General features: G+C 38.7%; 1 protein-coding gene across 1 annotated transcript in view; it reads right to left on the reverse strand.

The window, feature by feature from the left end:
• Nucleotides 1-6,491: 6,491 nt before the first annotated feature.
• CEMIP2 (cell migration inducing hyaluronidase 2) overlaps nt 6,492-13,902 on the reverse strand; it is a 75,746-nt gene continuing 68,335 nt past the window's right edge. The window contains exons 22-24 of the mRNA XM_043890717.1: nt 10,834-10,988; nt 8,658-8,761; nt 6,492-8,320 (exon numbers count right to left, since the gene is read on the reverse strand). Of these exons, the coding sequence (XP_043746652.1) occupies nt 8,124-8,320; nt 8,658-8,761; nt 10,834-10,988 (456 nt within the window). The 3' untranslated portion in view covers nt 6,492-8,123. The remainder of the gene's footprint in view (nt 8,321-8,657; nt 8,762-10,833; nt 10,989-13,902) is intronic.

Here is a 13,902-nt window from a genome sequence, read left to right on the forward strand (position 1 = left end):
CTTTCCACATTTCATAGCTGGAGTCTGAACACAGCCGGTTTGCTGAGTTATGGTGCCAGTCCAAGGAAGGGCCTAAATGCAAACCTCATTCTGGATGCTCAAACCAATTCACTAAACAAGCACTGCCTGCCCTGAGGGCCTCTTTTCTAGATACAAATGACTGAGTCCAGGAAGTGTGTTAAAACTAGGGCAGGGCCTTTCATAATGAGTTCTCAGTGGTTCCCAGACCTCACATTCTCTCTGAAGTTTGTTTAAAAAAATACAGATTCCAGATTCCCGATAGCAGAAACTAACACAACACTGTAAATGAACAATATTCCAATAAAAATTAATTTAAAAAATACAGATTCCCTAATCCTTAGTCCTAAAAAAAAAAAAAAAAACACACACACAACAGACTAAATTAGAATACATGAGTGCTGCACTCAATATGTCAACAAATTTGGAAAACTAAGCAATGGCCACAGGATTGGAAAAAGTCAGTTTTCATTACAATCCCACAGAAGGGCAATGTCAAAGAATGTTCAAACTATAGTACAGTTGCACTCGTTTCACATGCAAGCAAGGTAATGCTCAAAATCCTTCAAGACAGACTTCAGCAGTACATGAACCAAGAATTTGCAGATTTACAAGCTGGATTTAGAAAAGGCAGAGAAACCAGAGATCATTGCCAACATTTGCTGAATCATGAAAAAAGCATGGGAATTCCAGAAAAAAACCTACTTCTTCTTCATTGACTATGCTAAAGCCTTTGACTGTGTGGATCACAACAAACTGTGGAAAATTCTTTAACAGATGGGAATAACAGACCACCTTACCTGTCTCCTGAGAAACCTGTATGCAGGTCAAGAAGTAACAGTTAGAACTGAACATGAAACAACAGACTGGTTCAAAATTGGGAAAGCAGTATGCCAAGGCTGTATGTTGTCACCTTGCTCATTTAACTTACATGCAGAGGACATCATCGAAAATGCCAGGCTAGATGAATTACAAGCTGGAATCAAGATTTCTGAGAGAAATATCAACAACCTCAGATATGCAGATGATACCACTCTAATGGCAAAAAGTGAAGAGGAACTAAAGAGCCTCTTGATGAGGGTGAAAGAGGAGAGTGAAAAAACTGACTTAAAACTCAACATTCAGAAAACTAAGATCATGACATCCAGTCCCATCACTTCATGGCAGATAGAAGGGGTTAAAGTGGGAGCAAGGACAGATTTTATTTTCTTGGGCTCCAAAATTACTGTAGATGGTGACTGCAGCCATGAAATTAAAAGAGCCTGCTCCTTGGAAGGAAAGCTATGACAAACTTAGACAGTGTACTTAAAAGCAGAGACATGACTTTGCCAACAAAGATTTTTATACTCAAAGCTCTGGTTTTCCCAGTAGTCATATACAAATGTGAGAGTTGGACCATAAAGAAGGCTGAGCACCGAAGAATTGATGCTTCTGAACTGTGGTGCTGGAAAAGACTCGAGAGTCCCTTGGACTGCAAGAAGATTAAACCAGTCAATCCTAAAGGAAATCAACCTTGAACATTCACTGGAAGGACTGATGCTGAAGCTAAAGTTTCAATACTTTGGACACCTGATGTGAAGAGCCCTGGAAAAGACCCTGATGCTGGGAAATATTGACAGCAGAAGGAGAAGGTGGCAGCAGATGAGATAGTTGCGTGGCATCACTGACTCAAAGGACTCGAGTTTGAGCAAATTCCGGGAGACTGTGAAGTCAGGGAAGCCTGACTCGCTGCAGTTCATAGGGTTGCCAAGAGTCGGACACAACTTAGTGACTGACCAAAAACAAATAGGACAACCATATTGACATTTTCTGACCTCAGTCAACTAGAGCTTGGATTCTGTCTGCAGCCAAGCCCCTTCATGACTATGTTTGTACCCTTAGCTTAAAACTTCAATTTTGCTGTTCCAGGAGACAATGCTTTGGGGAAGACCCCCGGTGTTCTTACTCATCACATGTAATAATTTTTCCTTCTCCCGATCGGTAGCTTGGTTGTGTCCTTCAGCTTAATACCCAACAAGAGGCAAACCCAGGTTTCAGATAACAAATTGTCTGGAAATCTGACTTTCTTTGTAAATAAAACACCCAGGTTTGTTGACTATTCTTATTTGATCCCCTCTGTAATTTTACAAAACTATTAGTCATTCCATTTAATAGATGAAAAGGTCGAGGATCAGGATTGGGAAACAGTTTGAAGAAACACTGCTGGTAAGAGCCTTAGTGGCATCAGATAAAACACCCACCATACCTTCAACAATGAACCCTATCAGGCACTTGACTGTCTGGAATCCTTTATTCACTGAGCTATTTTCCTGAGAAGACTACTCACATGCATAATTTTGAAAGAGGCAACAAGTTCTGGCATGGACTTTCCCCTGTCAGAACTCCCTTCTTCTCTCACCCATATTGGAACTAATGATGCCCCTTGTCTCCCAAGTTTGAAGATCTTAAATTCTCCCACATAAGAAACCTATCTGACCAAAGCCTTCCTCCCTCAGGAACTGGGTGTTATGATTAACGAAAGCTGGTGGGAGAAGGTGGAACAAGATAAACCTTCCATGCCTTCCCAGAGAGTATATTACCCTCCTTCCTGGTAAGGACCCCTCAAATCCATCCAACCTTTTCCAAAACCTCTCCATGAAGCTCATGTATCAAGAGGCTTTTGTGTACAAAGCAACTTGCTTATATGAAATAATTCATTCTACCTTTAAAAAAAAATAGACCTGCAATTGCCAATCAGCACTTTGATAAATGTGGGATAACTAGGATGAATACAGTTCCATCCAAAAGCAAAGAAACTTATGTTTTTGTTAGTCATGCAGCCTGATTGTGACTTATTGTACATTTCCCTTTAGACTCCTTAAAATAATAAAAAGAACTCTCAAGGATGGCTGGGATTTCTTTCTAGAAGTCATTTTAGTCACAGGAATAATTTTAACAGTGAGAATTTCAGACAGTGAAGAGACTTTATCACAGGCTCCAAACCTTTGCCCCCAAAACAACCACATACTGTGTTGGGCACCAGTTCTGCCCTATATTAGTCACCAAACATTGTGGGGAAGACAGTGTAGATGGAGCTGTCAAGAGTTAAAAAAAAAAAAAGAAACATTTGTTCAGCTATATCCTCTATTAAAGGAAAAAAGAGAGAGAGCGATAACAGGGGCTTACTACTTGTTATGGGGTTCTCAAATGTTAGTGCTCATAAGAAACACCTGGGGAGCTCATTTTTATTGTTACTATTATATTTAATTTTTTGGCTGTGCTGCGCCGCATGTGGGGTTTCCAGTTCCTCAACTAGGGATTGAACTGGTGCTCCTGGCTCTGGAAGCTCAGAGTCTCAATCACTGGACCACCAGAGAAATCCTCTGAGGAGCTTGTTATACAATTATATTTCCAGCTGCAATTCCCAGAAATGCCAATTCTCCAGTCTGAGTTGGAGCTTGGGATTTTGCAGGTTCATCAAGTACCTCAGGTGATTCTGATGAAGATTTTTCCCTTAATTTTGTTTAAAAAATTCTCAAGCCTTAGGAAGTTTTCCAAGAACAGTACAATGAACACCAGTATACTCTACACCAAGATCAAGGGTCAGCAAACTCTTTCAGTAAAGGAAAACAGTTCAGACATACCTCAGAGATACTTCCAGTCTGGTTCCAGATCACTGTGATAAAACAATATCACCATAAAGCAAGTCACACAAATTTTTTTACTAGTGCATATAAAAGTTTACACTATACTGTAGTATATTAAGTGGGCAACAGCATTGTCTAAAACTATGTTCATTTATTAATTTAAAAACTTTATTGCTAAAAAATGCTAATCAATATCTGAGCCTTCAGTGAGTCCTGTAATTCTTTTGCAGTGGTAACATCAAAGATCACTGATCATAACAAATATAATTTGTTAGAAAAAGTTAGAAATGTTGCAAGAATTACCAAAATGTGAGACCCAAGTGAGTAAATGCTACTAGAAAAATGGTACCAATAGACTTGCTCCATGCTGTACTGCCACACACCTTCAATTTGTTAAAAAAAAAAAAAAAAAACCCATACATGAGAAATGCAATAAAGTGAAGCACAATAAAATAAGGCATGCCTGTAAATATTTTCAGCTTTGCAGGCCATGGTCTCTGTGGCAACTACTCAAACAAGCCATTGCCATATGCAAGCTGTAGTTAATATGTAACAAAATGAACATGACTGTCCTCCAATAAGACTTTATTAATGGACACCAATATATAATTTATACATAATTTCACATCATAAAATATTTCTCTTTTGACTTTTTCTAACATGTTATATTTGAAGATATGAAACCATTCTTGGCTCAAAATTAGTACAAAACCAGTCAAGGGGACAGGTTTATTCAACAGGTTAGTTTTGCAGTTCTTGACTTACCAATTTTGATGAAAAAGTCTAAGCTTTTCTGAGGACAAATCTTAAATCTGTTATTACCTTTCACAACCAGATGAATTACAATGTTCATCTTAGGAAAAAAACTTTAAATGAATCTATGAAGTTGTTTTCTGACCCCCTATTTGTTGGATTTTCAGGAATAACATTTTCATATATTGCTTTGGCTGATATTTTTGGATGCCCTGTGGGGCACAGTTCCTCATTCAGAAATCATATTTCAATCAGTCATTCTTTAATTTTATCACATAAAAGCAAAGTGTTGTGTGCCATTCCTTACAACACCAAGGCCTAACTAGCATCCTTTTTTTCAGCTTCTCTGTCTTTATTGAAGATAAATGTGAGTAAAACTTTCAATCTTACAAATGATGCCAAGAGTTCAGCAAGAAATAAACAGTGTTTTGTTATTTGTGAGCAAGGGGCTGGCGATGCCTTTTCTTAACTTTTTTCCCTCCCTTTTGTTGAAAAGGAGCTCCAGTCCAGAGTGTGCACTCATATTTCTAAAAGTCTGGATTATTACTAAGTTAAGACTAACCATAAATATACAAATCTGTTACCCAATTACTCCCATTCATGGTATTCACTTCTAGGGGAATTTATCAGGTTATTAAACTTGATTTCACAAGTATCTGAAAGCCAAACAAGAATTCTGTAGGGTAAACTCCGACTACGCATCATGAAATCAACAAACACTGTCACAACGGAATTTAAGTACTTAACCTACTATAACCAACTTAAAAAAAACACACACTTAAATTAAGTGCATACCTGCTTACTGAAATGCCTTTCAACTGGACTTATCCAAACATTACCTCATCCCTTAAGGAATGAAAACAAGTTATCTGAAGCATTCAAGTCTCTATCCATCACCTCATTGCCCGCCCCTCCTCCAAACCATCTAATGGCACAAGGATATGTTCTCTTCTGATGAAGCTGGAGAACAGAGGAGTCATAAAACCTCCTCCCAACCCTCAGACCTAAACATCAGTTTAGTGGCTGCTTTGGAGTCCTGTTCTACAAGACCATGAGCCTGTCTTTCATCTTCTCACAACCACTCTCTTCCAGCCTCTGAAGATAATATACAGCATGCTGATTCAGGTGGAGAGGGAGAAATCTCACAGGAAAGACTTAAAACCCAAGTCTGTCGACATATGAGAAGGTCCTGTGTTTCTCATCAGCTGGCCAATTCGTGGACGGCCACATTTCTGGAGCTCAACCAACTGCCTCACCTGATGGAAAATGCTTACGAACTTATAAATCACCTTTGAACACATTTTCCCAGTAGAAATAAAACAGACTGCAAGCTCCCAATTGCCTGAAATGTGTATATCAGCTCTGATAACCAATTTAACAATTTGAGAAAACTAAGGACTAAAAATGCTATCTGAAAGTTCAGACAATAGCAAAATGTTTTGTTTAGGGCTGGGAGTTCCATAAGCAATATAGGAATCACAAGTAAAAATAATTATAATTTTCTTTTTATCACACAAAAAATTATAGACTGAAGCTAAACAGTGGGCCTATTATATTAGTGCAGTGATACCTAATCCTGGCTACGTGTTACTAGTATCACCCAGAGAGCTTTTAAAGAAATTCCAATGGCCAAGCTACATCCCACACCAATTAAATGTGAAACAGGAGCTGAAGTAGAGGGAACAGACCAGACCATCATAGGTTTTAAAGCTCCCTAGCTTTCTCCAATGTGCAGCCGAAGTTAAGAAACCTCTGCACCGGCCTTCTGAAGTTACTTAGTCTTACAAAATCTACCTAGTGGATGAAAATTCCTTCGTTATTTCTGCCCATAGCTTCTTTACAGATGGGATATGGAATGAAAAAAAAAAAAAAAAGACTGCTTGCTAGATAGATAGTCACACACATACATGACAAAATACATGCACACATATTTTTATTTTATTTAAATTGGGCCCTGACCATTAGCATATAAATCAGAAAAACTGAGTGCTTTAGAACTTACATATCCTCTTCAAATCTTTAAAGAGCCAAACTCTAAAAATCACACATAAAAGATATTTGTCATAAAAAAAACACACACACACACAAACAAACTTTAATCACCTTGAGGAACCATGATCCAATAATATATTTAATAGGTAAGATTTCATTCATCAATGTACAAAAAAAAACATCCCCAAACCTAAACTTTGATTAAGACACGTACTCTTAACAAGAGTACTTACAGTTAGAAAGGTTTATCGGTAGCACTTTGAGGTAGCATATTTTGTAAAGTAATGGAAATAAAGTCACAGAGCTGCTCTGCAGTTTCAGGCTGTTAGCTGTTGCTCTTGATAGAGAAGAGTGAATTTGTCTGTACTCATTGCCAAAGTCAGCCTGAACATATTCCTTGCTGTGGCCATCCCCACGTTACACTTCATGCATTGTGGGTTTAGGAAAAGATAAAAGCATTTCAACACCTCTTTCCTCTTGGTGTAGTGACATCCTGGCTGTGGCACCCATCTCCTTTAGCCACAGGCAGTCCTCACTGGCAGGAGACGCACACACCCAGTAGGAAGGAAAATAGGGCATCACAGTGCCTTTTTTTCAGTGGGCTCTAATGATTTACTTAAGAGTGATGGACTCCTCTAAGGCTAAAAAGAGGTTTGTTTCTGAATAGTCTCTCCTTGATTCTGGCCCTTAAAAGGTTCTCCTGTTTTTCCTCTCCCTGAGTACAATATTTCGGGGTACCATTAAGTTTTTTGCAATTGTCCTGCCAGGTTGGTGAGCAGAGAAGCTTTTTTAAAAAAATCCACACACAAAAACAAATTTAAAAAACGGGTGCAGGAGCAACTCCAAGAACAGACTTCCTTTGTGCAAGTTGAAATGACACAAGTTTATAGTTCAGGAAAATGGCCTGCTTCTTTTTTTAAAAAATGTAAATATTTAGCTCAGCTCTGCATTTTAAATACAAATATACAGTCAAACAGGCTAAGGATTAAAGCTGCAAAAATGGTCCCACCAACATCAGACCATGGTGCAGGTCGAATTTTTGCCCAATGGTCACAGATTAAAGGGATGTCGAACCCATAAAAGCCCTTTTTTCCCAATAATACTTGCTGTTTGAAAGTTGAATCCTTAGAAGGAATCAATATACAAATGAATAAAAATAGCACATGTCCAAGCGAAAAAGGGCATGAGCTGGGCCTGAGTTGCCACTTAAAACTCCATCATTCAGTATCATACAAAATCCTCAAAGGCTGCCTGGAATCAGGGCCCAAGGCATTCCTGAACATGCCAGCCACCCAGGTCAACTGCTGACCCAAAGTCAACGACACAAGTGAACATTAGACTTCAAGTATCCAAGGTGCTACAAGAGCTGGTCCTCTCAAGGACTCAGGCTGACTCTCAGAAGCTCCCCTTCCCTCACAACATCCCATTTTGTACAAAAGGTGAAGCACTGTTTACGGTCACTACAAAACACAGGAGTGGGACGTGAGGGATAAGAGAACTGATCTCTGAAATATACCAGCCTAACAAATACAAATAAATTCTTTAACATTTTGTACAACTAGAAGGTGCGTGAGCTGGTATTCAAGCAATCACTTTAAACTCTTACTTTTCTCCCCTTTCTGCCTCAAACAGGAAAATGGTTCCATTGGGTTAACAGTGTCATTTTAAAATGCCATAAATTAAATAAGTTAGTTCACATTTTTATCCCCCAGCACTTAAGCTACAGGTAAGTCTCTAATGTGCCTTTGAAGTTTGCTTCAACAGCTCCAGGTCTCTTCGGCGGAGACTGCCAGCTCTGTGACAACCATATTCGTCCAGCTGCAAAGGTATGAATTGTTCAAGCAGCCCGAGGCCCTGTCTAGCAGGGCTGGTGTACAGCTTAGTCCATGATGGTTTAAAGTTTCCATTGAATCCCAAAAATATGGTACTCCCTTTAAAAAAAAAAAAAAAAGTTCAATGTGTATCTCTACTAGTTTCAGGCAAGATAATGTGAAAGGTGAGGTGGAGGTGAGCACAACAAGAAGCAACAAAAAAAACTATACTTCCTTATGCCAGAAAATGAACTCTTACCACTCACCTCCTGCCCCAAACAGCAAACTACATCCCAACACACGTCCTCTAACACTGTCTCCTGATTTAGAAATTATCTTCATAATACCCATCCCAGCCTAACAGGCTCATGAAAGCAGGCTGGTAGCAACACTCCACCATAAAAATGCATATGTTGCTGCTCTCCTAAAAACTTTATGGAAGACTACAGATACAAACCTTTGTTATAAAGATTGGCTGGCTTGGCTAATCCCAGAGGTACTAATGAATCCGAAATATTCAACTGCTTTATCTGTCCTCTTGTGCTCAACAGGACAACTGACCTGTAAAAGTTAGAAAATCAGAGCAAATTTCAATAATTCAGCATGTGTTTACTGAGTACCTTTCTGAAGTAAATACTAGATAAAAGCAGAACTCAAAAAACAAAAAGCACTCTACATGCCTTTTCATCCTTGCTGTTACAAGGGTCTACTTCAATTCCGCACCTAGAACTTAACGTTTCTATTACAAGGAGGTCTCTAAATATAGGGAAAACTATGATGTAAAGTCACTTACATCAGTTGACCTAGTGGATGGCTTGGGACACAGCTCTTTCATGGAGCAAACTATTTTAACAGAAGAGGTTGGTTTTGTTTGTTTCAGACGTTCTATACACCTACTTATGTTCTACTATCCATTTACTAACTAAATGGATAAACGCCAATCCTTAAAAAAAAAAAGAAAGAAAGAAAATGTTTCCCATGGCTTGGTTTAAATTGCTACTTTTATTATGAGTATATCAATACATATAATCAAATCTGTTTGTGGACTGTCTCTTCTGATCTCTCTCTCCTTTGCCACTACTACACAGTTTAATTACTATGGCTTTATGGTTTAGACTTCCCTGGTGGCTCAGCTGGTAAAGAATCCACCTGCAATGTGGGAGACCTGGGTTTGATCCCTGGGTTGGGAAGATCCCCTGGAGAAGGGAACAGTTACCCACTCCAGTATTCTGGCCTGGAGAATTCCATGGAGTGTATAGTCCCTGGGATCACAAAGAGTTGGACATGATTGAGTGACTTTCACTTTCTGGTTTATTTTAATATCTGATAAAATAAGCCCCTTGTGTTACTGTAATTAGTTTTAAAATGTTCTATGACTCCCTTATTTATTTTTCCAGATGAACTTCATCATCAACTGTCAAATACAATAGAAAAGTAACCTACTGGGGCACTAACAGAAATGTATTAGATTTAAATTTTAAGTTAGATAGAGTAACATCTTTACAGTATTAACTTTTCCATCCAGAAGCAGGGAGAGCCTCTCCTTTTACTCTTGTCGTATATCCTTTAATAAAGCATTTCTTTTCTTAATATATTGGGTGCCTTGCATGACTACTGTGTTGCTCTAAACATCTGTGGTGAGCTCTATGTTCCGGATTGTTTTAGGTGAAGTGACTGTGTTTATTTTCCAACATTAGGAAAAAAATCTTTAGATACATAAAGAAAATTGAGGCCTTGCAAAGTAAATACCTACAAATGTATTAAACCAGAAGATAGAGCTGTATGTACACAAAGAATGTTACACTCAAAGAATATAACGACTCTACGGGACTTGTTGAGATCCGGTTCTTTAAAGTTTAAGGAGCGTAAGTGACCAAATCAGTTCATGATGATTCAAAAGCTACATAGGACTTTGCTCCCTGGGAAACCTATGTTCCTCCCTTTGGGGCTTCATTAAATGAAAGCCTGTGTGTAAATCAATGTCCATAGCAAAGCAAAGGGGGCAGAAAGTGGACTGAATTTATCTTCTTGCCTCCAGTCAGGGTCTGCCCAACACAAATACAGCAAGGTTTCTGGCCTGTGCACCTTTGTTCTGGCACTAACAAAGAAAAATGTATCATGCTAGGGCTCTTAAAAAAAGAGATCACACACTCATCCACTTAAAAAATCAATTTAGTCCTTTCCAGTCAATTCCAAGTGACCCAGGTGACAACCTCCTATACCAGAGTCGTAGCACAGCGCTGTCCAAGGGTCCATCAGCAGGATAGACTGTTACAAAGGCGAAACTCAATAAAATTGTTTTAAAATGATAATGAACCTTCTGAGAGAGTTGGGTACAATGCAGATCAGCTTAATACTAAGAGGTGGGATAGGAATGATTCAAAACGGTGAGCTTTTCTCCTTCCAAGAGCCTTCTCATCATCTGCAAACTCTTCTAACATCCAAGTCCTCACTTATCAATGATAAGCAACTTAGATCACACAAGCATCAACCTGAAACTGGGGAGGAATGAGTATCCTTCAAGAATCCTAAATACCCAGAGTAAAAAAGAAAGTAGACAAGCCAAAGCTTAGAGTTAGCCAGGTGTCATCTTTAAGGTACCTTATCCCTTATACCGGGCAAGTTTCACCTACCTTGGAGGGATGCTTGTTTTTAAATATTCTTCCATGCGACTGACATCAGTGAAAGAGAAAACCTTTTTTTCTGTCAACCGGAAGGGAACACTGCAGGCATCCACAACCAGGAGGAGGATGCCCACACTTCGGAAGGGAAAGTCGGTGCCGTTGATCTGAGAATACAAGATCATCCTCTGCGGTCATCCCCATTTCAGAATCTTTCCAGCCCCTTTCCCTCTGTCTTCTAAACCCATGAATCAAAAATAATTATTCCAAAATTCAAACGGCATGTTCCATCATTCTTCCTCTGCCAACATTTGAAATTGAGTCTGTGTTTTCATAGGTCTTTCATAAAGACCAGTTTTACCTTGACTGGTCTTTACTGATTGGATAAGATGCTCTAAGCAAGACACGGCAGCCTGCACTCAGCTGAGCAGGGTGACTCTGCAGGTTCAGGGCTTTCATTCTTATATACACACTCTCTCACTGGGGTCAGTTTCCAACTCAGCGATCAGGTAGGTGACAGCCTCTATGCTACAGCTCAGATGCTGTCACATTGGTTCAGGAAAAAAACGCATAACTACATGCAATAGGTTTCTAGTCATATAGGTAGGTAAGTAGAGAGATAGATAGAATTCTTAACCTACATAAACTCCTGCCCCATTACAGTTTAGGCTTGAAACATCAGCGGAGGCAGATAGTTTCATCTGCTTTGTTCCATATATAGCTCTCCTTTAAAATCAAAACGGAAAACAGGAAATTTTACCAGGATTTAAGCCACAGGGTAGTGATATCTTGTTCAAACAATTACTGTGAACTGAAAGTTCCAGTCGTTCTCTTTAAATTAATGGCTCGAGACATTTTCAAGAAAAAGGAATTCCAGATATATCCAAATCTCATAAATTCCTCAACCAAAAAAGGAAAGAAAAAAATCTTGACTGAAAAATGATTTAACACTAGGCCATAGGCACTGTTTCTCTTTAAAATGTGTAAAATTATAAACTATGTTAAAAGTTAACAAAGAGGGGTCTCTTCATTACACCTGTCCTCATTTGGAGAAGTTATACTTAAATTTTATTTCTAATCACTAATGATCTCACAGGAATTCAAAATGGCTTTTTGCCTGTATTTAAACTGCTCTAGTCCAGAGAATAATTCTAGAAGTGCTTAATATATAGTGCCATTCTATATTTAGAAAGATTGAAAGTGACTCATTTTTTAAAATCTGAATACTTAGAACTGAGACACATTTGATTAAAAAAAAAAAAAAAAAAAGATCTTTAACACAAACTGTCCACTTGAAAAGTACCTCCAAAAACCTGCTGCTTAAAAGAAAAACAAAATTTTCCATAAAAACTAAAGCAAGGCCACATCCAGCAAAGACTTTTCAGGTAATACATGTAAAAAGTATTAGAGGTAAACATGGCAAAACACAGTCCTCTGTGACCCCTTTTATGGTTCCAGGCACACAGTGACTCCAGCAATGGAGTCAAACAATGTCTGCAGACCCAGAGGAATCCCCTACTTGAGATTGTCTGGGCAATACATCTTGTTTAATTACCTAGTAAGCTAGGAGAGCAGAGACTCAACACCCAGTTGCATCCCTTTGCAACTGACACCTACCAGATCCCACACAAGGAGGCTGGGATGCGTTCCTCACACTGCTGACTTCATTGAGATGTTGAGCTAACAAACTTCCTACCAATAAAACTACATCATGAACATACTACAAAATGAAAACATGCTAACATACAGCAATAGGTATATATACGTGAGAAACCTTGGAGTTATATTTAAGTACAGGTCTTTCTTTTCCTTCCTTTCTTTCTAATTGTGGTAAGAACACTAACATGAAATCCATCCTCTTAAACATTTTAAGTAAACAATATATTATTACTGATTACAGGGAAAATGCTCTAAAGCAGATTTTGAGAGTTTATGTATTTTACTCAACTGAAACTTTATGCCTGTTGATTAATAATTCTGCATTCCCTCCCCACCTTACGTAGGGGTATTTTTAATTCAGAATTATTAAAAAATTCTTAATTCAGAGTTAAGTTCTGGAGGTGGATAATAGTGATGGCCACACAATATTATGAATGTATTTCATGCCACTGAATTATATACTTAAAAAGGGTTAGGATGGTGAATTTTATATTATGTGTACTTTAACACAATGAAAGACATTGAGAGAGGAAAAAAAAAGATTTAAGTTTGTTCACATATATGTGAATTTGTAAATGTGTTGTCCACCACTTAAATAAAAAAAAGCTCCCAAAGAGACCACATGAGACTGAGCCCAGGCCCTGGCTGGGCATCAGTTGGCTAGATACCTCCTACCCAAAGAGCCCTTTATATAGATACACTCTGGTCAACTCAGTTTTGGACAGGCCACATGCCAAGAGTAGGCTTCCCTGATAGCTCAGTTGGTAAAGCATCCGCCTACAATGAAGGAGACACCGTTTCAATTCCTGGGTTGTGAAGATCTGTTGGAGAAGAGATAGGCAACCCACTCCAGTATTCTTGGGCTTCCCTGGTGGCTCAGCTGGTAAAGAATCCACCTGCAATGCAGGAGACCTGGGTTCGATCCCTGGATTGGGAAGATCCCCTGAAGAAGGGAACAGCTACCCACTCCAGCATTCTGGCCTGGAGAATTCCACGGACTGTATAGTCCATGGGGTCACGAAGAGTCGGACATGACTGAGTGACTTTCACTTTTACTCCTAGAGCTGATTAACCTTGCTGGTGAACTTGGCTCTTAGGCCAAATTCCAATATTGACACTCAGGCTAACGCTTATACTTCCATTAACCTACTTAAAGACAACTAACACTTTGCATTGTCACTTTCCTCATCTGAAAAACTGGGAGTCAAGCTATCTCAAAACAAGAGGCTGAGATTTTAAAACTTTCACCTTCCATATTTTAAGCAAATAACTGGGGAGCTTCTTTTAAGTTTCAAAAACTGAGGGTAAACACAATTGTCTACATATTGATTACCAATGACAATTTTTTAAACCAATAATACCTTTTCTCCTATTAGAAAAGGAATCTGGGTCACCTGAATAATTTTAACATCTGCCTAAAAC

The sequence above is a fragment of the Cervus elaphus genome, chromosome 29 (assembly GCF_910594005.1).
Source record: "Cervus elaphus chromosome 29, mCerEla1.1, whole genome shotgun sequence".
Classification (NCBI taxonomy): Eukaryota; Metazoa; Chordata; class Mammalia; order Artiodactyla; family Cervidae; genus Cervus; species Cervus elaphus.